Genomic DNA, 23,371 nt, shown 5'->3' with positions numbered 1-23,371 from the left:
AATAAGAAACACTAGGCTAATATTATTCTTGCGACATTTTAAATTTGTATTGCCAAATAAATGACATTAAACAATTAAAACAGTAGGCCTACAAAACGAAAATTGTCCAAAGCAACATAATTAAATTAAAACATGCGTTTTTCTTTGCCTCTCTCGCGCTGAATCTCTTTTTAACAAGTTTATTTAGTCTCCCTCGCTCTCCATATGAAAGAGGAACATTAACACCTAGGCCTATTGTCCTGCGCGCACAGCACTGAACTGTCCCCCAACCCCCCACAGGCTATCGGAGTCTGAGGCTGATTTAACACAAAGAGAAGTCGTAATTCACACTTAAATCGCTATTCTAGACAGTGTTGATAATGAAGGAATTAAATGATTTAAGTTACATGTAGCCTAGTGAAATTTCTGTCATAAAAGTTTATTACTAAATATTTCATTATTTCAATAATTGATGAAATAAAACTGGTTTGGGCCAGCTTTTTCCAAGCAAAACTAAATATAATCTGAAAAAACGCATGTTCATTTGTTGTCATGAACAAAATGTTCAACTTAATATTATATTCTACAGGGATCTTTGGATCCTTTCAACCAGGCATGCAATTTGTGAATTAAGTTTTTATTATTTTTTTTATTATTCAAATAAATATCGAACCACGGTGCTTCGTGGTAATGCTGCTAAATTAAATAACATGTAGGCCTATAGAATAATTATGAACTTAAATGAAACAATATCGCAACATTTCGACAAATACATTATTTGATCTGTTTTTACATTTTAATTCAGGGCGATTTAGCCTGCTACATTTCATTAGAGCGAGATTTTCACCCTTGTCATTTTCTCATTGGGAAGCGCTTACATAGGCTACATGTTTGAGTAGATCCTCTGTACCTCTCGTTTTCATATGGATTACATAATCAGATAACATTTATTAGCCTGAATATTTAGACATTTAAAGGCATTAGACAGAGCCGATTTCTTATAGTGACTGAGCTGAAGTGGCTTTCGGTTCATTTTTGTGACGCGCAGTTCCCGGAGACAGAGACGACAGATAAACTTTTGTCGTTAGCAAAAGTTCGAATAAAACCCGATTTTAGAAAAATGCATAGGGCCACTCGGCGTGGTCTGCCAAAACACTTAATTATAAACTTCAATATTTCATTCAAAATAATCTCAAAACGCTTTGTGAAATTTTGAAAAGCCGTGCATGCATTAAGGCCACTTGAACTATGGACAACTGAAACGCTGGTTTTGATTTTATTGTTTATCGTTGTTTAAACGTGCTTGTTCTGTTGCATATCTCTATTTTATATTTGATATGGTCTATTGGTGAAGTAGCCTATAGCATTGATTACTGTGGAGGGAGGGGTGTGGGGATTCAAATAATTCAGCAGAAGCAGGGATGTTTAGACCAGAAGGAAATCCCCGTCCCCCTGGCAAATCACACTTTACTTAAAACCATGTTTTTAAAAACTCTAGGTTGTAGGGAATCAAAAAAAATAATAATAATAGGCCTAATAAAAAATATATATATATATATTGGCTATATATATAAAATTACTTTTTTTACAGAACTGCTTTTGAAATTACGATTGGCCTCATACGATTGGTACAGATGCAAAGTCGTTCTGTTGGATACTATTGTTCCTTAGTGTAAAATGGAAATGCATGGTAATTTTATTTTATAAATATAAGCAAAAAACTGTATGGTGTACCAGAGTTTTAGAGCTACACAAATCTCTCTGCATTAATAAATATAAAATTTACAATAGACCATGTTTGTTCGGGATTTGAACCCGTGTCATCTTGATGATCGAACCGTAAGTTCTACCACTCGGCTATGAATTTTCTCACTGAGAAATGCCCAAACGTTTGTTTGTCATGAGCGAGAAAACGTTTTGTCGTTAGCCTGTGAGTGTAGGCCTACTTTAGCCTACATGAATAAAAGTAGACCTTTTACAGTTTTAAAAGATGATATCTTATCTGTATGACCAACAATTACGCAGTAAGTTCTTTTAGCTGTTATGAGAAAAATAAATTCAAATGAACGCGCCGCCGCGTTTGTCAAACTCTAATTCAACATGCCAGAATAAAGCCAGATTTTAGAATAATGCATAGCCACTCGGCGTGGTGTGCCAAAATACCCTAATTATAAACTTCAATATTTCATTCAAAACCATCTCAAAACGCTTTGTGACATTTTAAAAAGCCGTGAATGTATTAAGGCCACTGGAACCCGGATCGTAACTGCAACGCGCTGCATGTCTCAATACAGGAGCAGAAGCGCTGGTTCAGATTGTATTGTTTGTTGTTTAAACGTGCATGTTGCATATTTAAAAATATTTGTTTAAAAATAAATGTTTGTTGTAGGCTTATTTGCAAATTACCATAACTTGTAGAATTTCATCCTTACTGTTAATTGACATTAGCCCCACTTACGTTTTGATAAATGTCCCTTTGCGCCACCTGGCGGTCATTTCGCGAACGACTTTGAAATGCGACTGGTTTATTTTTATTGTATTGGTCTACTTTAAAAAATAATACTTTATAAGACATTTATGGAAAAAGACTATTTTCTTTTCAAGATTCTGTAGAATGGCCCATATAGCATTTGACTAGAATTTGTTTCCAGGTATGACTAAAAATGTGCTTTTGGCTTTCATTTATATTTTGATTGTTTGTATATATATATATATATATATATATATATATATATATATATATATATATATATATATGTGTGTGTGTGTGTGTGTGTGTATATATATATATATATATATATATTTAGGCTATATATATACAAGAAAGAATGCAATGACAATATATATATATATATATATATATTGTCCTTGCATTATTTCTTGTGTGACACCCCTGAATGAAAGGCTCATTATTATGTAGGGTCACTGTCTGAGAACCACTTAATATTCATGATAGGGGTTGGGCCGTTCCGCCCATCTGCATATTGCCTTGGCAAACAAAAAAATGTTTTTCACAATTTAAAACAATCTATTGGTTTATGTGAATGATTAGGAAGGATGATTTTCAGATCATTTTGAAGCCAGAACTCGAAGCGTCAACATCCATTTGTCAAAAGTCTTGTGGACACATATTTAGTATTTGTTTTGTGGTCTTATTTCAGCAGCTTTCATTTTAATTTTTTTCAATAACCACGCATAAACAATATTCTCTTAAAAATACAAACAATGTACATACAAGTTGCTCACAGATTATGGTAGCCCTGTTTGTGCTATATAGAGTGAATTTACACCTTTGCCATTAACATGTTTATAAATAACTGAAAAAAGCACAAATGTAAGGGCATCACAGAACATCCAAATGGCCCCAAAAACACCTCAGACCCCAGAGGGTTAAAAACGTAAAATTAGGTTTTTCATCTAACATTTAGTTTTTATTTCAGCTTTATTTCAATGAACTAAAATGGTTTTAATTTTAGTTAACAATAACATGTCCAATTTTTCCTTTATTTATGAGGCTTTAAAACTATATAATAATTTTAAAAGATACAGGAATAGTTTGCTCAATTATTTTTATTTTTATTTAATTTTTTGCAGAATGTTCACTCTGCTCTATTCCATAGAAAATTGTTCATAGAACAAATGATATACTGCAGTGTGCCTATTGAAGTCCAAAAAGCACCATAAATGTTGTCATTAGGATTTGTATCTAGAGAAGGTCGAATTTTAATATTAAAATACTATAATTGTTCATATTATGGTGGATTCAATTGTGAGCGTTAGATGGCGGCAAAGGTAAACTAAGTATGAAAATAGGGGAAATGAACATAAAAACTTGTGTTGTGCACCCAATGTCTGCTTTCATGACTGTATGGAAAAGAGTAGCGTGAACATTTTGGATGAACTGTTCCTTTAAGGACGTTTTCTGGTCATGTACGGACATCTAACTGTAGTTTGTGTGGATAAAAACTGTGTATTACTAAAGTACTAGTAGTAATACCCCAAACACCTTAATTATCTTGTTCACTTTGCAGCTCCAGGGCTGCATGCTGACGCGGCGCTACAATAATTGATGATATCTGAGAAAGTGAGATTGTTCGCAAGTTGAGAAAAGCAGAGAACTGTCCAAAAAGCTGTTTAAATATTCCACAAATGTGTCACCCAGTCCCCATTCCCACAGCAGAGAGCGGGATGTGGTGCCGTGTCATTTTGAACGGCTGTACTTGCCCCGTGGGACCCATTTCATGGTGGCCTTATTTTCACATTTTGCTGCGGCTCAGTGTAATTATAGTCTGATGGTTCTCATGGCGAGCGGGGATGAGTGCTCGCTTCCTGTGTTGTGGGAACAGGGATTTCGAGTGAAACTTTTTGTGCCAGTGTAGCTCCTAGTGGAATAGCAGTGATAATTATTCTCAGTTAGTCTGTGTTCCGTTTAGCTGGTTTTATGGTAATGCGTAATTGATTAGAATGCAAATTACCACAAGAATTTGTAATATGGCCCTTCAAATTTCAAGCAGACGTCAGTGAGTGTGTCTCAGGGCTCTGGAACAATTTGAGTTACTGGTCACGAAATTGATCCATGATTAGAATTATTCTCCTGCAGGTAATGGAAAACAAAAATAGGAATAACATGCACGTAGGCTTCGTAAACAACCAAAATTGCTTAAAATGTCTGAAATGTTTCTTCCTGCACTGCAAAATTTAACTAGCAAATACAATGGTCCATCTGCTCAATATCTATAATGATATCTATTTATATTCATCAGTGAATCCTGAAAAAAGTATCACAGGTTCCAAAACAATATTAAGCAGCACAACTGTTTCCTACATTAATGATAACCGAGTTTAAAATCAGCATATTAGAATGATTTCTGAAGGATCATGTGACTCTGAATACTGGAGTAATGATGCTGACAATTCAGTTTTGATCACAGAAATAAATTATATTTTAAAGTATATTAAAATAGAAAACCATTATTAATAATATTTCACAAATTTATATATTTTTTTCTGTATTTTTGATCAAATAAATGCAGGCTTGATGGGCATATGAGACTTATTTCAAAAACATTAAAATACTTTTGACCGGTACTATGTTTATATATATATATATATATATATATAAACTGCAAAAGCTTGTTAGCCTAATTAGGTGATTAAAGATGCACAGATTGATAGTGTTTTGTTTGCTTGTTTTCAGTTTGCTGCCTGGGTGGACGCGGTGGTGTTCGTCTTCAGCTTGGAGGATGAGATCAGCTTCCAGACGGTTTATAACTACTTCCTGCGTCTTTCCAGCTACAGGAACGCGGCAGAGGTTCCCATGGTTCTGGTGGGGACGCAGGGTGAGTCACGACACCATCATTCTTCTACAGTAGAGCACAGGATACACAGAATTTGAAGTTTTTATTAGATCTGCCATGAAAGTCTCGCACTTAGTCATAGTCTTGAAGGTGACGAAATGGTACATTTGTCTTGTTTTAACAAAGCAGCAGGCTAGGAAGTCTCATCTGCTGTAAAATACTCCTTCTTACGCATTTGCCCATTACTTGTATTAAAATTGGATTTTCATGAGACGCATAATTAACAATGATGAGCGTTTCGATGCTGTACTCTCATTATGTTTGCTGAAGAGTTAGTTTAAAAGAATAGTACGCACACTAATTAATACTGTATGCTGTGTCTTCACTTAATGACATCATATGTCTTTTAGATGCCATCAGCGCCGCCAACCCCAGAGTGATAGATGACGCCCGAGCTCGGAAACTGTCCAACGACCTGAAACGCTCCACGTATTACGAAACTTGCTCCACCTATGGTCTTAACGTGGAGAGAGTCTTTCAAGATGGTGAGATGCCTGATGTGTTAACTAGTGTCTCTGAACACACTTTCAGTGTTTATGCAGTGTTAAGATATTATCCTCAGGTGTGAGGTTATCATCCTGGGTCGCAGGTAATATTCCCTGTTCTTCGAGTCCGTTATTTATAAATATGGACCAGTGTTGAACTGGAGTACCTTGATGCTGATGAAAATCTTTGGTAACACTGTTTGTGAATCCTGTGAATGCATTATTAATTATGATTGTAGTTTTTGAAGAGGTTGTAAGAATGTCTTTAGCCCATAAACTAATGCATTGCAACAACTTCCAGAAAGAGAGTGTGTGTGTGTGTGTATATACACATATAGACTGTATAAATATAATGGAATAGCAAAAATGTTATTACTATTATTAGTAATTACACACAGCCTGAAGCCATTTTTAATAAACAAAAATGACATACACTGTATAAACATAATGGAATAATATAATAAGGTCACACTTTAGTTTAGGGTCCAATTCTCACTATTAACTAACAATTAAGTATGACTTTTGCCTCAAACTCCTAATTACTGCTTATTAATAGTTAGTAAGGTAGTTGTTAAGTTTTGGTATTGGTTAGGATTAAGGGATGTAGAATATGGTCATGCAGAAGAAGGCATTAATATTTGCTTTATTAGTACTAATAAAACAGCCAATATCATAGTAATATGCATGATAATAAGCAACTAGTTAATAGTGAGAATTGGACCCTCAATGTTACCAAAAATAATAATAATTTTTTTATTGATATTATTACTACTGCTATTATTATGTTCATAATGAATGTTATGTTTTATTGTAGTCTAGTAGTTAATTTTTTATGATGTCAAAAACCAGAAATAACGCAATAATTGAAAAGCTGTTAAGACAATCATTGTATCATCGTTTCATCATAAAACACCAGTGTTGATCATAATGCATTAAGGTATGACCATGAATGGGTATTTATTATGACATTATTTGCTTATTGTATTATATAATATACACACATCAAGTATTGTTGTGAGACATTCTGAATGCATTATGGTCCAGTGTTCTGCTTTTATCTTCTCATCTAACAAAGAACTGTGTTCTCCGGTTGTGTTTATGTCGGTAGCGGTTAGTGCATTTACGAACAATCCTAAAAACCGGTTGGAATATCAGCGGCACTCTGAGTTCACTGATAGCGCTCTCTCTTCCGCCCACTGTCGTCATGTGGCATGAATGTATTGCTGAGTAAGCAACAGAGATCTGCCCACACATCTCTTTTGTGTCCCTCTAGCCGCCTGCCAGAGGTAGAGTGGCTTCACAACACCTAGAAATACACATTACATAAGTATTTATCAAGCATCCGCACATGTATTCTGGTGTAGCTGCTCCATATATCCATATGAGAGTTCCTCCCTCGCGTTAATTCCAGCAGCTTTATTGCTCCGCGGCGTTTCAGTTTCCTCCGCGCTCTCCAATATCATGGTTGTCAGGATGGATTTCTCTCGGCCCTGCGTTTATTGCTGGTGTGTTGACGGTTGCTGTTTTCTTCTGCGTGTAATTGCCTCCTCGGGCTGCATTTGAAATAATTAAAAGACAGAGATGCGTTTGTTGTCTGGAGACGGTGATCCGTTCGACTTTTTGAAAACAGACGGATAAACATCATCTCGTCTTTGCTGGTTCCTTTCGCTTAGTCTTCCTCTATGCAGCTCTCGTTTGTCTGTAGTATTGAAGTCATCCTTCTTTCTTCCTGTCTTTCTTTGTTTCTGTGAGGAGTAGAAGTGAATAATGTTGAGTCACTTGCTCAATGACTGTAGGCACACTGTACTGTCGGTCTCCAGGGTTCCCGGTTTTATGCAGTTAATCTGCACGAAAACATTTCACTGCTGTGGACGAAACCTTGTGTGCGTCATTACAATCGAATTACAACTGAAAAATTGTACATGCATATGTTATGAACATCTCCCTGCAAAATAATAAGCACTGAATGTAAAGTAAATATCATACATGATATTCATATCATACCATCTTATAAATATCATACATCTTGGACAAATACTTGCATACTTTAACTACCTTTCAAAAGTGTTGAGTTGGTAAAAGTCAGTTTTTTTTAGTTTTTTTTTTTAAGGAAGTCTCTTCTGCTCACCAAGGCTACATTTATTTGATCAAAAGATTTTGAAATATTATTACAATTTAAAATAGCGGTTTTCTGTTTGGATATATTGTATAGTGAATTTCTTTTCCTGTTATTAAAGCTGAATTTTCAGCATCATTACTCCAGTCTTCAGTGTCACATGACCCTTCAGAAATCATTCTAATATGATGATTTGCTGCTCAAGAAACATTTCTGATTATTATCAATGTTGAAAAAAGTTGCACTGTCTGCTTCATATTTTTGTGAACCAGTGAACAACTTTTTTCAGGATTCTTTCATGAATAGAAAGTTCAACAGAACAGCATTTATTTCAAATAAAAATATTTTGTGTCATTATAAATGTCTTTACTGTTACTTTTAATCTATTTAATGCATCTTTGCTGATTAAAAGTACTAAAACTTTTGAAAGGTAGTGTATATAAAAACTCCAAACTCTTAGCCCGGCAGGCAATCTCACCACATAGGTGAAAACATTGTTTTATGTTATTCGTTTTCATTTTAAAATGTCTCTACCAGTATTAAAACCGACCCTACGATCTGTAGGACGTGTCAAATATTTGTTTGTGATTTAGATACATGTAGATGTTAGATATTTTAGATTGATTTCAAAGTTGAAATGTTTATGATATGTGATTGCAGTTGCTCAGAAAGTGGTGGCGCTGAGGAAAAAACAGCAGCTTTCGATTGGTCCGTGTAAATCTCTGCCCAACTCTCCCAGCCACTCGTCTGTCCCGGCCGCATCCATCCCCTCTGTACACATTAATCAGGTGAGTCTGGGCCATCTGTTCTGATCCGGGGTCAGCCTCAAACTGCAAGGTGAATCTCAGAGAAGAGAATTGGAAAAAATGATATACAGTATTATATATATGCCTTCCAAAAATGGACCATATTTTCACCAAAACAGTGTAATTTGTACTTAAAAACAACTGTAATCACAAAAGAAATTAAATAAAATGACAAAATTATTTATTATAGTTTTACAACAGTAATTGTAGTAGCTATGCTATTTAATACAGAAATAGGTTTACCACGGTACATTATTATAAGGGATAAAGTGACTCAAAAAAACTATTAAGGTAAATGCTATTCTACTATAAAACCAGGGCTGGTCTACTTGGGATTGAATCTACAACAATTGCTTTAAGCATTCAGATTTCTACTATCTCACAAACTCTGATCAGTCTAAAATAACTAAAGCTTGCCTGCTTCTTTTAATTTAATAGTATGGCTTGGGCTGCATCTCATTTTGCATACTATACATACTATTAGTGTGTCAAATTAGAATTGGTCTGTCCCAAATCATAGTACCTTGGAAATAGAATTCCAAAGTTACATAAATTGATTTTTAAAGTGAGCACAAGTACTTATTGCATAATGGACTAATATTGCCCACAACCCTCTGCACAGTCCATATTTATGTATGCATAATGCAAGTATGAGAATCAGGATGCAAGAACAAGCCTTTATGAATTAAAATGAAAATTTGTTGAATGTCAGTGCACAGGAAATCATAACTGATTATATTACAATTCTCTCTTGTTCTTTTCATATCTATCTATCTGTCTGTCTGTATCTATATCTATCTATCTATCTATCTATCTATCCTTATATATATCGTTATATCTGTTTTTGTCTGTTATGTCTGTTGTTCATTTAATCTTTCATTTTATCTGTCATTATATCTGTTTATCTAACGTAATGTTGTTCTATCCATCTCTATCTATCTATCTATCTATCTATCTATCTATCTATCTATCTATCTATCTATCTATCTATCTATCTATCTATCTATCTATCTATCTATCTATCTATCTATCTATCTATCTATCTATCTATCTATCTATCTATACTTCCTCCCTCCCTCCCTCCCTCCCTCCCTCCCTCCCTCCCTCCCTTCCTCCCTCCCTTCCTCCCTCCCTCTGTTTGTTTCAGGCTGCTAATGGAGGAGGTGCGTTCAGCGATTACTCCTCCTCTGTTCCCTCCACCCCCAGCATAAGCCAGAGGGAGATGCGCATCGAGACAGTGGCCGCCTCCAACACTCCCACGCCCATCCGCAAGCAGTCCAAACGACGCTCCAATATCTTCACAGTAAGTATGAGGCAGCTAATGCAGAGCACCACGCACTCCCACTACTGAGAGTGCTGGACTTCCCCTGACTGCAGATCTCCCAGCAGCCCCTGCTGCTTTCAGACGGCCAGTGAGCAAGAGAGAAGCTGTTTCTAGGTCTGCAGTGAGTGGATCTGCCCTTAGGTACCCTCTCATCACCCCCTTCCCCTCAAGCCCAGGGCAGTGGAGGGCAAAGCCAGAGAGAGTAATGCCATCTCTGACCACAAGAGGGAGGTACAGAACTAAGTGTAACCGAATCCCTCCTGCCTCTGCTACCACAGAAGCGCATGACCCACATGCTTTTTATAGCTACATATTTCAGTAAATGCGGGGAGGCAAGCATTAAAACATGAGAGATGTTTAGGAAAAGGCAAGACACTTCAATTTACGCTAATTTTTCCGCCATTTTGATTTGCCTCGTCCTTTATACACTGTAAATTTTGAAAGCTGTACACCAAGGGAACTTAGCTTTTTATCTACTATGGATTTGAATACCTCCCCTCTTCTATACTGATAGTTTTCCCTTTGCCCTTCCTAATTTCACTGTGTCAATCAGCAAAATTCCCTAGCAAGCCCCGCCCCCTTCTCTTCTTTAACAGACATTCACCTAGCGTGTCTTTCCGCTGGAGCCAGACAGAGAGAGGCAGAGCCACACACACTGTACTACTGTACTAGCAACACCACCATCTCCAATCTAACCTATCAAGATCCACTACCAATCAACCCCTACCCCCATCCCCCCCACCATAACCAATTAAATTTGTCCCCGTTCGCCCCAAACTCTCCTCCAATCAAAAGGATCCTGCAAGGTGATTGGCTGCAGCAGTGCCGGCTCTTTTGCTAGCTTCCCCTGTCCTGTTTCTCCCTCCCTCCCTGCTAGGTCGTGTCTAACCCCATCCACGCGAGACACGACGCTCTGCCGGTGCGCGTGACGGAGCCGAAGCACGCCACCTACCCCGTCTGGGTGCCCGAGTGGCAGAGCGAACGGGAGTTTCAACTCATGACCTTCTGAGGAGCCCCGTGAACCAGACTTACCGTGTGGGCGGGATCAAGGGTGAGGGCGGGGAGGGAGTGTGGGAGGAGCCATACCCAGAGGGAGGGGCCACGCAGCCTCTCGACAACGTTCAGAAGACGGCTGGGAGATCTGGACCGTTCACTAATTTACCCTTTCGATGACATCTCTAACCAGTCATCTCATTGCCAATTGGATCTTTTTTGCCAAATTTTAGCAAAATGTTCCAAATAGCATGCGAAAAATGAGGAAAGCCTTTGTTTTGTCTTTGCTAGCTAGCACCAGAATTTTCGGCAGTTTTTTTTTTGTTTTTTTAATCAAGTAAATATAATTTATGTTTGATGTTATTTTATTGTTCCAAGTCAAGAGTGGCCTTATAATCATAGTCTTTTTTGATCATAGTGAAAGAGTAAATTTGTTACCACCAGTAGACTATAAGATATAACCACATTTGGATGGTCATCTACTAAGAAAAAAGAAACTAAATTATGTATATATATATATACATACACACATCAGTGCCAATAAATTAAGGTAAGACAGAATGAAGCATTTGTTCCATATTAAATAAAAAATAAAATATTAAATATTTACATTTGAAAGAAAGCCATAAATGAAATATTTTGTTAAAAATATTATTAAAAAAATTCAAAGACTAAATATTATTGAATCATATAAAAAGAACAGTTTGCCGATTTAGTAATATTTCCTATCACCTCATAATTCATACCATTCCCTCATTATTATCATTTCATAAGTGTGTGTCTTTGCCACTAGATGTCACCAGAGGACAGGAAACCAAGCACAGTGCTTCCATGATACTTAAAAACGACCATTTTTTGTCATTGGTCTGTTGTGGCGTCTGTTTATTTTTCATTCTACAAGAGCACAGGAAGGGGTTTGATTTATTTTATTATTTCTCGACACATCATCACTCTTTGCCCTGTAAAAAGCCAATAATCATACTACATCTGCCATCATATCCAATGTAGATGTCTTAGCATTTTTTACGATCCATTGCTTTTTTTTCACTCTACAACCTTTCTGTCCACGCTCCCCGTGACCAAAGTGTTGAACTGTTTTTGTCGATATTTCCAGATTTGTTCTTCTGTTTCCAACCTATCTTCAACTAAAAGGGCTTTCCAGCTTCTCCTCAATTAGATGAGCCCTTGGTGGTGGTGGTGGTGGTGGTACGACCGCAATGCATTATGGGAGGGGGTCCTCCGTGAGGAGGAGCAAACAAGCGCTGCTTTATTCCCCCTAATAGCCCGCATTGCATCGTGGGTATCACCATGGCTTTCTTGGACACATGCCCCTTGGCAGCCATGGTTGAGTTTAAAGGACATTGGTTGGACAGAAAAAGACAGATTTCGAACTTTCGTTACCTGAACACATTGAACTGAATCATAATCAGTCATTTTACTGCTAAATGTTTATCCTGTATACTGAACAATCTCGGACTATAGCCATCGACAACACCATCGTGACCCAAAATTTAATAAAAAAAGAAAAAAGAAAAAAGGATGCTTTCGCAATTCAAAAGGACAGAACTTTTGCGGTAATTCCAAACGCTAGGAGATTTGCCAAGATATTCTTTGTTTTGTTCTCTTTTTGTTTTTCAATTTTTTTTTCCTGTTTTTCTTTTGAGTTCTGTGTCTGATGGGTTAGTTTAGCTAGTCACACTTCACACCGAGCGCCACAGACGGCACCTCGCGTCTCCGTTCATCTTTATTAACAAGACTGCGGCTTTGTAAAGCACGTCATACTCGAATGTGATGCTAGTCGAGGTCCCGATGCTGCACGGCCGGCATAGCGACGGATCCCTCACCGATAAAAAGATGTGAATCCGGATTCCGGATGACATAGCTTAATTGTTCGTGCCGAGCGATATGCTGACCACCAACTAACTGTGAAGCTAACACGATGTCACATGACACCCTGAGACGTCACATTGCGTTGTGATGCTTTATAAAGCTGCTTGTTTAGTTGATGCAGGTGTCGCGGGGACGCCCGCTCGCGGTTTGCTCGCTCGGTGTGAAGTCTGAACAATATGAAGGCCTTCATAAACGTAGAGAAGCGTGACGGAAATGCACCGACTTGTATGAATGTAGTATCTATTTGTGACCCAGAGCCATTATTTAGTTCTTTTATTTAATTGTTTTGCTTATTCATTTTTTTATTTCATGACAATGTGGTAAGATGAACTGTTCCATGCGTTGCACACTGTTTCGTTTTTTATATCATTCAATAATGGACAAATATAGACTGCCGTATATCTTGTATTGAATTTGATTTCCAATGGTATTCTATAGAAAGTATATTCTATACATATATGAGATATATGAAACAGCGCCTCTTTAGTCAAACTCTCTCTTGTGGGAACTGCAATGTGTGGCTCTGCCTGTTGACTATTTCCACGTAAACCTGTGACTTGATTTGTATGGTGTCTGTATATATCCAAACGAAAATAAACTGTTGAAAAATACACATCAGCCTAGTTTATTTGAGCAGATGAAACCATATCTCTCTCCATTTGCGAATGAGCGCCTCATCTTGTTTCGTATGAGACCATGATGTTGTCTGTCGGGTATGAGTGCATTGTGGATGTTTTTGGTTCATTTTGTGTGAGAAAATTCCTTGTTTAACATTTTATTCTTTCCTTAATGCCATTTTCCAGCCACTTCCTGGAAGCGAAGACGTCTTGTAATCCAGATCTGAAATGTATCAATTAATTCCCTAACGTTTTGAATTTGCTTTGTTGGAAATGTTTGTGAATTTAACCCTAATTCTGCATCTTTTTTTCTCTCGTCTGACCTGGAAGTGTTTATCAAATGTTTTGACAGGTGGAGGCCGTCGGAAAGATGCACTGTATTAATTGAATCCTTTCCCCCCCTACTAACCTGTGGTGTTTTTCCTCACTTTTGTATATAAAACTGCATTTATTGTTCTTGAATTGTTTGAATCTATTGCATCTGTGGTTGGTAAAGCCACAGGGAGGCGCCAAAGATTGCAAAAGAGCTCTTGAGGGGGTTTAGTTCTGACTTCCTGTGTTTCGTTATTGGTCGAACTTGATATTTTCCGTTGTCGTTTTGTTTTGTGTGTCTGTCCTGGTCTGTGTAAATATGTATCTATATATACTGCACGTTCAATGTGCTGCTGTATGTTTGCACCGTTCTGCTTGCGCGTTAATTTGAGCCTTTTTCTTGCAATTTTTTGTTGTCCCCCACAACACACTGACACACATTTCACCTGCGCACACACACACACACTAGAGTTAAGACACAACACACACACACCCTCCCCACCTCCATGTATGTTCCCAGTTTGTTCTTTGCACTGACATCTTGTCTTGTTTCTTTGCAGTCACGGAAAGCCAGTGATCAGACAAAGAGCATTGAGAGTAAAACTGACAGTATAGGGAGTGGAAGGGCCATACCCATCAAACAGGTACGTCACCTTATTCGTACACTCATTATATGAGGTAAGTACACTGTTATAGGATAGGATTGTACAGTTTTTTTAAATGTCAATATCTTAAGTAGTGTTTTACTATGTATGTTTGATGTGTATGTGTGTATCAGCGCTAAAAGGGCAAGACTTTGAAACTGAAATGAACTTGATTGTTTTAGGCTTTCTCATTCAGTTTCTTTGTGCGACCAACAGATGTCAGTACAACACAATGTTAGCTAAGTCTACATATTCTTGTTTTATCTATAGTAACCTGTTGGCAGTGATGGTGGCAGTTTATATGATATGCAATTACATATACAATAATCTGGCAAACAATGACTTACTTTCAGCTCCAAAATCTCTTTTGTGAATTAGTTGCAAAATATTGGATAATTATACTTAGTCTGCTCTTGCCATGATGTATTTGAATGTCCATGAACTTACATGTTCAAAAATGGTCTTGGAACCCTTACATTTCTTTTTTAGGTTTTATGTTGGATATATTTCATTTATTTAGTTCATAATTTATTTTTCTTAGATAATCATCAGCCTTCCCAACAAATTTTGGATTTGGCCACCCTTGGGAAATGTGCAATTATTGAGTATCCATTGCTTTTTTTATTTCATGTTGTTTAATCATGTATAAGAACTTTTGGCTACTTATAGCATTCAGTAGAAACAGGTGTTTAAGAATCATTACATTCTACATTACAGTCAGTTTTTGATGTATGTGTTTGAACAGAAATGAAACTCAGTTTAGTGAAATACCTCGTCTGACGTCAGAAAGAGCTAATGTGATTTTGAAAGGATTCATCTTAGTAATTGGCGGGAGTACTTGATGGAGTAGCTGTCAAAGATTTATTTTTCTTTAGCAGAGTTGTTCGTTCATTTGTTGTTTTTTGAGCCTCTGATTCAATTTTCAAATGAACCCTAGCATTAACCTTTAACCCCTGCCAGAGATCAGCATGGTCACATTGAACAGAAGTCATTCCTAGGACAAGCATCACATGCAACCTCTGACTTTAAGCAAATCCTGCTGCAGTAGTTTAGAAAATGGCTTCCAAATAGTTTATAAATAAAGTAATTTCAAATTAGTTTACAAGAGTATTTTACACCGTCATTTTCTAATAAAATACTTTAGAATTAGGTAACAACGGCAATTTAGAAATAGTTTTTAAAAAGGAGTTTGCAAATAAGGTAGTTTATAAAAGTAATTTAGAAATAGTCTCCACGCAGTATTTTACAATAAATTCATTTCAAAGTAGTTTACAAAATTCGTTCCTTGTAGTATTTTAGAGAGTTTTTAAACACTATTTTACAAATAAGGTAAAAAAAATTTTTTATAACAAAATAACAAAAAAGATTTTTGTTTAGAAATAGTTACAAATAAGGTATTTTGAAAGACATTAAGACACAATTAACAAATGTAGTTTAGATATAGTTTAACAAAAGTGTTTGAGGAATTCTTTCCATGTAATATATATTTCACATATATTGAACAAAATGTTTTGCAAAAGTAGTTTAGAAATCATTGAAAGTAGTTATGTAATAAAGTTTAAAAATAGTTTACAAATAAGGTAATTTAAAAAAAGTTTAGTACATTTTGTGATTCATTGTAGTCACGTGTAGTCAAGTTTCTGTTGTGTGCTGTGAGAATAAATGTACAAATAAATTGTGTATAAGTACCTGAAGTACAATTTGCCTGAGGCAATGTCATGTTAAATTGTAGATCTGAAGAGTATATTAATCTCAGTCAATGGATTACTTGCACTGAGCTTTGTGACGCACTTCCGTTTTGAAATAGTACAGCTCATTTATTTCTGGTTATGTATGTTTTCAATGTGCTGTAGTCACCCAGTTGACTAAACACCACCTGACATGAGTGTCTGCAAGAATATGTAAAAACCTGGACATGTTCAAAGACAGGAGAAGAGATAATCTGATGATTACTGTGTAAAGATGAACAGAACATGAAGTTTTAATCCAACCCAAGCCGGTCTGAGAAAGCAGCGTCTGTTAAACACACGCCATTATTTCACCACAGGGTGTCAGTGCTCGTCTAAACTAGTGACCGCCATGCTAAAGAGTGCGAGACCTTTATTTATTTGCATTACATATTTTAATAACTATTGTCATTTTTTATTGTCAATCATTTTACTGTATATAATTTACATTTATGCTTAAAAATCTTAATATATTAAAAATAGTTGACTGTCATTCTCCTCTATGCTGAGATCATTTCTGTTTAAGATTAATTGAAATATTTAACATGGTTAAATTGATTTAAGGCACGTACCGCTTATTCATTCATTCAAATATTTTAAAAGACTGGAATAACAGCGCACACAAGCAATCCTTCTTATCAAGTCAAACTCATTTAAAAATGTAAAGTCAACAATTATGAAATATGATCAGTAAGAGAAAAACACTGGTAATGAGTAGACGAGCACTGGACTGCTGCAGGTTAGGGGGGAAATATATGTATTTATGTATTTATTATTAGTCAGAATGCACAGTTTGAAAGAAAATGTATTTATAGGAACATATAAATGTATATGGATCATAGCATTAACATGATGGGGGTGACGCGTCCCTCTCACAGTTAACATATCACACAGCTATTTCCTCTTAGTCAACCTCCTTTACTCTATCTCCATTGTACATCAATTACACTCCTGCTTTAAAGATTATCCCTTTAAGAGCAGTCATTGTAATCTGTTTGTCTGTAGTGGATAGTCACAGAGAGAGTAAAGGAGAGGGGGGACGCTGGCCATGGTGGGACGCCTTTCAATGGAGCTGATTGCCCGGCCAGTCAAATGCACAGTCAGGAAGATCAAAGTGCCATGGGAGTATAATTACCTCCCACTGGGCAAATTACACACTGTGGACCCCCCCATCCCTCCTAATCAGTAAAAATGGTAAATAAGGACAACAATAGCAGTGATGGCTCAGGGGTGACACAGGGAGACTGTCAACACAAGGCTTTTGTGTTTAATCCCAGTAAGTTCCTCTTTCTTTCCCCCTCCTCTCCTCCGCTGACCACAGAACTGAGGCCATCATGATGATAGACATGTCTTTTTGAGCTTCAGGAAGAGAGGGATCTGTGTGTGTGTGTGTGTGTTGGTTTAGGAGATAGAAGACAGACAGGTGCGTGTGCATTCAGCATGGCGTTTGTATACTTATGTTGGCTTATTGGGCTGTAGGTTGTGGTAAAAAAGTAATAAAAAAAAAGTCTAATGTAAATAACCACCCTTTGCATTAGGGTGATTTTTTGGGGGGGATTTTAGAGTTGTTGTTTTTTTACTTAAGTTTTAATTTATTTTATATAAAGTTTATATTTAAGTGAAATGTGCATTTAACAATGCTGCTTTTTACCTTTTTTCTTCCTGTAATTCCCATTATTCACTGGTTATTTTCATTGAAATTTCGGTAACGCTTCCTTTTACAGTACAGTACTTACGTGTACTTACAGTGTACTTACCTAGAAAGTACTGGCTAATATAAGGTAAGTACATGGGTTAGGGGTAGGTTTAGGGTTAGTACCTAGTTATTACCCAGTAATTATAATTACTATAGTAAGTACATGGGTAACAGGACTGTAAAAGGAAGCGTTACCGAAATTTCTTATATTATTTGTACCATTTTATACTCAAGATTTACTGTACTGCTAATTATTTATTTACATAAAGGCAATACAACAAACACTACCATGATGTATAAATAATTTAAAGTATACATTTATTAAACTGTAAATAAATTTTCTAAATTAGTGAAAGAAATGAAAGAAAAATTGCATTCATGATAGTAATATATTCCCCTTAAAGTACTATGGTGGTACCATAGTATACTGAGGGTGTCAGATGGTAATACCATGACACTTAATTTTATTTACCATATTTAATGGTATTTAATTGGTACTTGAAGGAAAACTTCAAATACTACCATCATGATATTACCATCATTATCTTCAAAAACGTGGTATTACCTTAGTGATATGTCCTGGCAAACATGCTAACCTGGTACGTTTTATAATGGTACTTTTTAGTAAGGAATAGATTGCACACATTTCAACAAACATTCTCATTGAAATATCTGAAAGTATCAAAGTACATAGAGGTCATTTTCCAAGATCCACAAATCCGCCCTGAACATCTTGCTTTATATTCTTTTTATTGATGCTAGATGTTCATATTTCTCTCCTTTAGCATTGATCTGTTTCAGCACTGTGGGGTGTGACTTCACCGATCATGTTTATGCATCCATGACTGTTGGAAACAAACGTGACTAGTGTGACGCGCATGTACGTGCACAGAAGCCGTTGCCAGAAGAGGTCACTCGGCTGTCCGTTTCATTTATTTGATTGGCAAACCGATAGGAATTCTGTAGGAACACATGCATTATTGAATGAATAATGAAAGGGCAGTTCAGATAACAGATGGTTGCTTCTTATGAAATGACAGTTCCAGCATAGTGATCATAATATATTGTGAACACCAAATACAAGCAAGAATACAAGCTTGGCCAAAGCACTCACGCATGCTTCCTTTACAGTGTTTATACAGGATTAGTCAATCAGGCAAATCTGGAGAAATGTATAAGTAAATATGATGGCTATGTTTGCATACTTTTATATATATATATATCACTTTTATTTTATCTTTATTTCGTATTTATGCATTTGGTAGACTACTATTTGAGCTACATTAATGTAATTTAAAAATATATATAACGAGTCAAATTTTCTTTACATATTTTATTTTACATTTCTTTGCTGTATTATTTTATGCATTTGACAGACAACTCTTTGAGATTTTTCTTAGCTTTTTTGCTATTAAATTTATTTGTATTATTTCACATTATATTTTATTTGACGCTTTTGTCAGATTATTGTTTGACACTTACACAATTATATATAACAAGTCAACTTTTTACATTTTATTTTATTTATTTTATTATTATGCATTTGGCAGAGTATTGTTTGAGCTATTTTTCACTGCTTTGTCTTTGCTAATTTAATTTGATTTACTGTTTTAACTACATATATATATTAATACTACTACACATGGCCTGTAGAGCATTTGGATAAAACCGTCAGCCAGATGCTTAAAATAAAATAATGTGAAATACAATAAATAAAAAAACATATGGCCATATGCATGTATATATAAAAAATGTAAAAAGTTGACTTGTTATATATAATTTTATATTACATTCCTGTAGTTAATATAATATGTAGTAATGTCAACTGCTTTTAAATACTACTTCTTGAGTGGTTGAGTTGATAGAGCTGTATTTAGGAGAGAATATCCGTGAAGGGATCAGATCAAGGCGAGGAGAGGATTAGGACTTGATTGTCGGGTAAACACCATGATACCCAGTTGACCCCGGGTCAGCAACTGATGTTAAGCAAGTAGTGTATTCTTCACGTGGATTAGTCCCCTTCAGTGTCAGGCTGGCCGGTTAACACATCAGAGCCCTCCTACTCTCTCACTCCCAACAGGAAGTGGTAAAGAGCACAGGAATCTTCCCTAATCCCCTAATTAAGCCAAAACAGGCCACCCAAACCCCCTGTGCTCCCTGCCGCCCACCCCTAAACACCTCTGTGCACTTCCAGCCCTGGCCGGGGAGTGTTTGTCCTGGCTGGACTTTAGGGGATAAATGCTCAGTGAGTGTTTTCTTAAAAGAACAGCGGGAGATTGATGGTGAGGCCTTGAGCAGGGGACGGGACGGAGGCTGGAAGCTTTTGAAGAGCTCGGGATCACAGGCTCTAATCCTCGTGCTAGCAGAGGTCTGGGAGAGTTCGCCGGCGCAACAGGCAAAAGAATACACACTGAGTCTGTGCACAAATTGGATTTAGCCTCTGCTCTCCCCCCACAGCACTGATATGTGCTCCTCACAGTCTTTGATGTGCACAGACACGGTGCCGATGCCCAAACCGGCCTCCTCCTGTGGGTGTCCAAGAAAAAAGTGGTCCTGGCCTGGAAAAATTGGTTCCTCTCTTAAACCTACTGGTTTTGAAGCAGGAATCGCTAATGTCATACATACATACATACATACATACATACACACACACACACATATATATATATATATATATATATTATATATTTTATTTGTTTATAACCTGATAGTTATATCAAAGGCAGCTTGTAATGGCATACAGTTGCTGAATGAAGTTACTTAATTACTTAATTAGTGTGAAACATGACGTTTGTGGAGAGGTTATGAGAAAACAGAGTAATGTTGTTTTTATGGCTGATATGCAGTTATTCTTTTTTGTTGTACTATTTCTCACTTGTAAGTCATTCTGGATAAAATCATCTGCTAAATCAATAAATAGAAAGGTCTGTTCACACCAAGAACGATATGACAAACTGATGTAAATCACTGGAGAAGGTTAGTGGCAAAAATTTGCATTAAACAAATGTGGGCAAAACAAAAAAATGTACCTACTTAAAGTAAAACAAAACATTAATAGCAAATGTTTGGTGTGAAGAAGCCATTCAGTGGTTTCAAATGTGAAAATGGACTGTGAAAAGCTACACTGTGTGTAAATAGGCCTTGTATTTATGCAAATGAGTGTGTGTGTGACTCAAGTGTGAATGAGTACATGAATCTTCACAGTGCTGGGGAAACTTGAGGGATGTGTCTTGACATCTCAGAAGTTAACCAGCTGATCTTCTTCAACCTGAACCTGAATGTTTCTGTATTATTAAAATGGCCCTGCTGATTGGTATTCAGAGTATTGTGAATGTTTTCTGATCTGAAATCTTCTCATTACTGATTGTTTTTGTCTTGAACAGGGGATTTTGTTAAAAAGGAGTGGGAAATCACTTAATAAGGAGTGGAAGAAGAAGTATGTAACTTTGTGTGACAACGGCCTGCTCACCTACCACCCTAGTTTACATGTAAGTACGCGTCTCCTCTGCTGTTAGAGTTCATTTAGCTGAATTGGTTCATTAAGATGATTCAATTCAATGAACTGATTCAAACATGATTCATTTGGTGTAAATTCCTGCATTTGATGTTGCTTACCCAGCTAATACTTTTTGGATCCTAGAACATTCTATTTTTGTTCATATACAGTCTAGGGTTCTCTGTTGGTTAGCCAGGAATGTTTTCTTAAAGGGATAGTTCACCCAAAATGAAAATTCTGTCATTAATTACTCTCCCTCATGTCGTTCCAAACTGAAAGACCTTCGTTCATCTTCGGAACACAAATTAAGATATTTTTGATGAAATCCAATGCTGTTGATGTAGTGTAAGCAGAACGCCGCCTCACTATTGGCCGACGCTGGTCACATGAGCACCACGACATATGCGTGTGATGCTGTCGCAGGAGCTAGCCAATAGTGAGCCGGCGTTCTGAAATAGAACCATTTCTGTCATTAATTACTCACCCTCATGTCGTTCCAAACCCGTAAGACCTTCGTTCATCTTCGGAACACAAATGAAGATATTTTGAAGAATATCAACTTTTCGGTAACCGACATTCTTCAAAATATCTTCTTTTGTGTTCAACAGAAGAGAGAAATTCATACAGGTTTGGAACAACTTGAGGGTAAGTGATGACAGAATATACATTTTTGGGTGAACTATCCCTTTAAGAAAATGGAATGTTCATTTTAGGTTTGGAGAATGTTCCTCTGATATCCTTTACAGTCAAGTGATCTACAAACGTTTTCTTCGCTTGTAACCAAATTAGCATAATAAGAGGATTGTTCACGAATCAGACCTCTCGTTCCAGTTAAAAACACCATGAAATCGATTACAACATTGACGTAACGGGACGTATCGAAGGGATTTTTCGTGATTACACTAGCATGATTTCTATACATCTTATTTGAATGATGAACATTTGAAACGATGATATTATAGTTTAGATTCAGATTCAGTATGAGAGACTGTTTGGGTGTTTTGGAGGTATTTTCTAGGTTTCTACTAATACAGACGAGAGCCGGACAGGTCAGCTTCGCTTCCAAGCAGCTCTCGTATCTTACGGCAGTCGCCTCGGGAAAAGCACAGGCCGTTCCGCGCGGAACATTTATCTCTGTCAGAACCCCCGCGCGGCCTTAATACCTCCTAAAATCCCCTCTCACTCGTTCCCCAGCTTTCTCACGCGTCCCTTTTCCTCCGTTCCCCTCATTTGCATGCGTCACGCTCACGCCTATCTTTGTTCTTGCGTTTCTACGACACTTGTAACATAGGTTAGTAATTAATAAGGGCTTCCTAATTAAGATCCACTGGAGAAGCGGCGTACCTTGACCGTCCAGACAAGTTACATGAGACATTTAGCGGTCTCCACGGACTATGACCGAAATTAATATCTTGGCCAAACTCACGTCTCTCACATCAACTGCATGTTTATTATCGATATAATGCGCATCTCATGCCAGCGATGTGTGTAATAGGCACGCGATGCCATGGGCGTCATAATCGTTAGAGACGTTTGGGTTTGGACACCTGTGGACCACTCGTTTAGCTCAACGAGAAAGACAGGGAGAGAGAAGACGGTTTAATTTTGCGCCGCAGCCAGCCGAGCTATCCCACAATCCCCTTCTGTTAATTCTGTCTGCTACATCAATTAAATTGTTTGTAGAAACTAATTGAATATGGCTTAATCACACATCTTAATAGCTTTCTGCGCCTCAAACTGGCTGTTAATTCCAGCAATAAAATGGAATGAGAGCGCTCACTGGGTAATTAGTACTGAGGCTTTTGAAGAAATTAGTGCTTTATGGGGCGCAATAAAAGTGAAGAGGAGTTGGCGGGAGACTTTCGAGGCCAAAATCTCTGCTCGCCTCTTTTGTGCTGAGCAGGGTGATTTGCACCTTGGCTTAGCCCA

General features: G+C 37.0%; 1 protein-coding gene across 2 annotated transcripts in view; it reads left to right on the top strand.

Moving 5' to 3' along the window:
- The window catches only part of agap3 (ArfGAP with GTPase domain, ankyrin repeat and PH domain 3), a 113,205-nt gene that overhangs the window by 27,411 nt on the left and 62,423 nt on the right, over nt 1-23,371 (top strand). For both annotated transcript variants that reach the window (XM_056249288.1, XM_056249287.1), the window contains exons 5-10: nt 5,177-5,318; nt 5,687-5,821; nt 8,598-8,725; nt 9,891-10,046; nt 14,440-14,523; nt 21,330-21,434. In XM_056249288.1, coding sequence (XP_056105263.1) covers nt 5,177-5,318; nt 5,687-5,821; nt 8,598-8,725; nt 9,891-10,046; nt 14,440-14,523; nt 21,330-21,434 — 750 coding nt within the window. The remainder of the gene's footprint in view (nt 1-5,176; nt 5,319-5,686; nt 5,822-8,597; nt 8,726-9,890; nt 10,047-14,439; nt 14,524-21,329; nt 21,435-23,371) is intronic.

The sequence above is a fragment of the Rhinichthys klamathensis genome, unplaced genomic scaffold, assembly GCF_029890125.1.
Source record: "Rhinichthys klamathensis goyatoka isolate OS25496 unplaced genomic scaffold, OSU_Roscu_1.1 h1tg000059l_1, whole genome shotgun sequence".
NCBI classification, from domain to species: Eukaryota; Metazoa; Chordata; class Actinopteri; order Cypriniformes; family Leuciscidae; genus Rhinichthys; species Rhinichthys klamathensis.
This window is presented reverse-complemented; position numbering and strand designations above follow the sequence as displayed.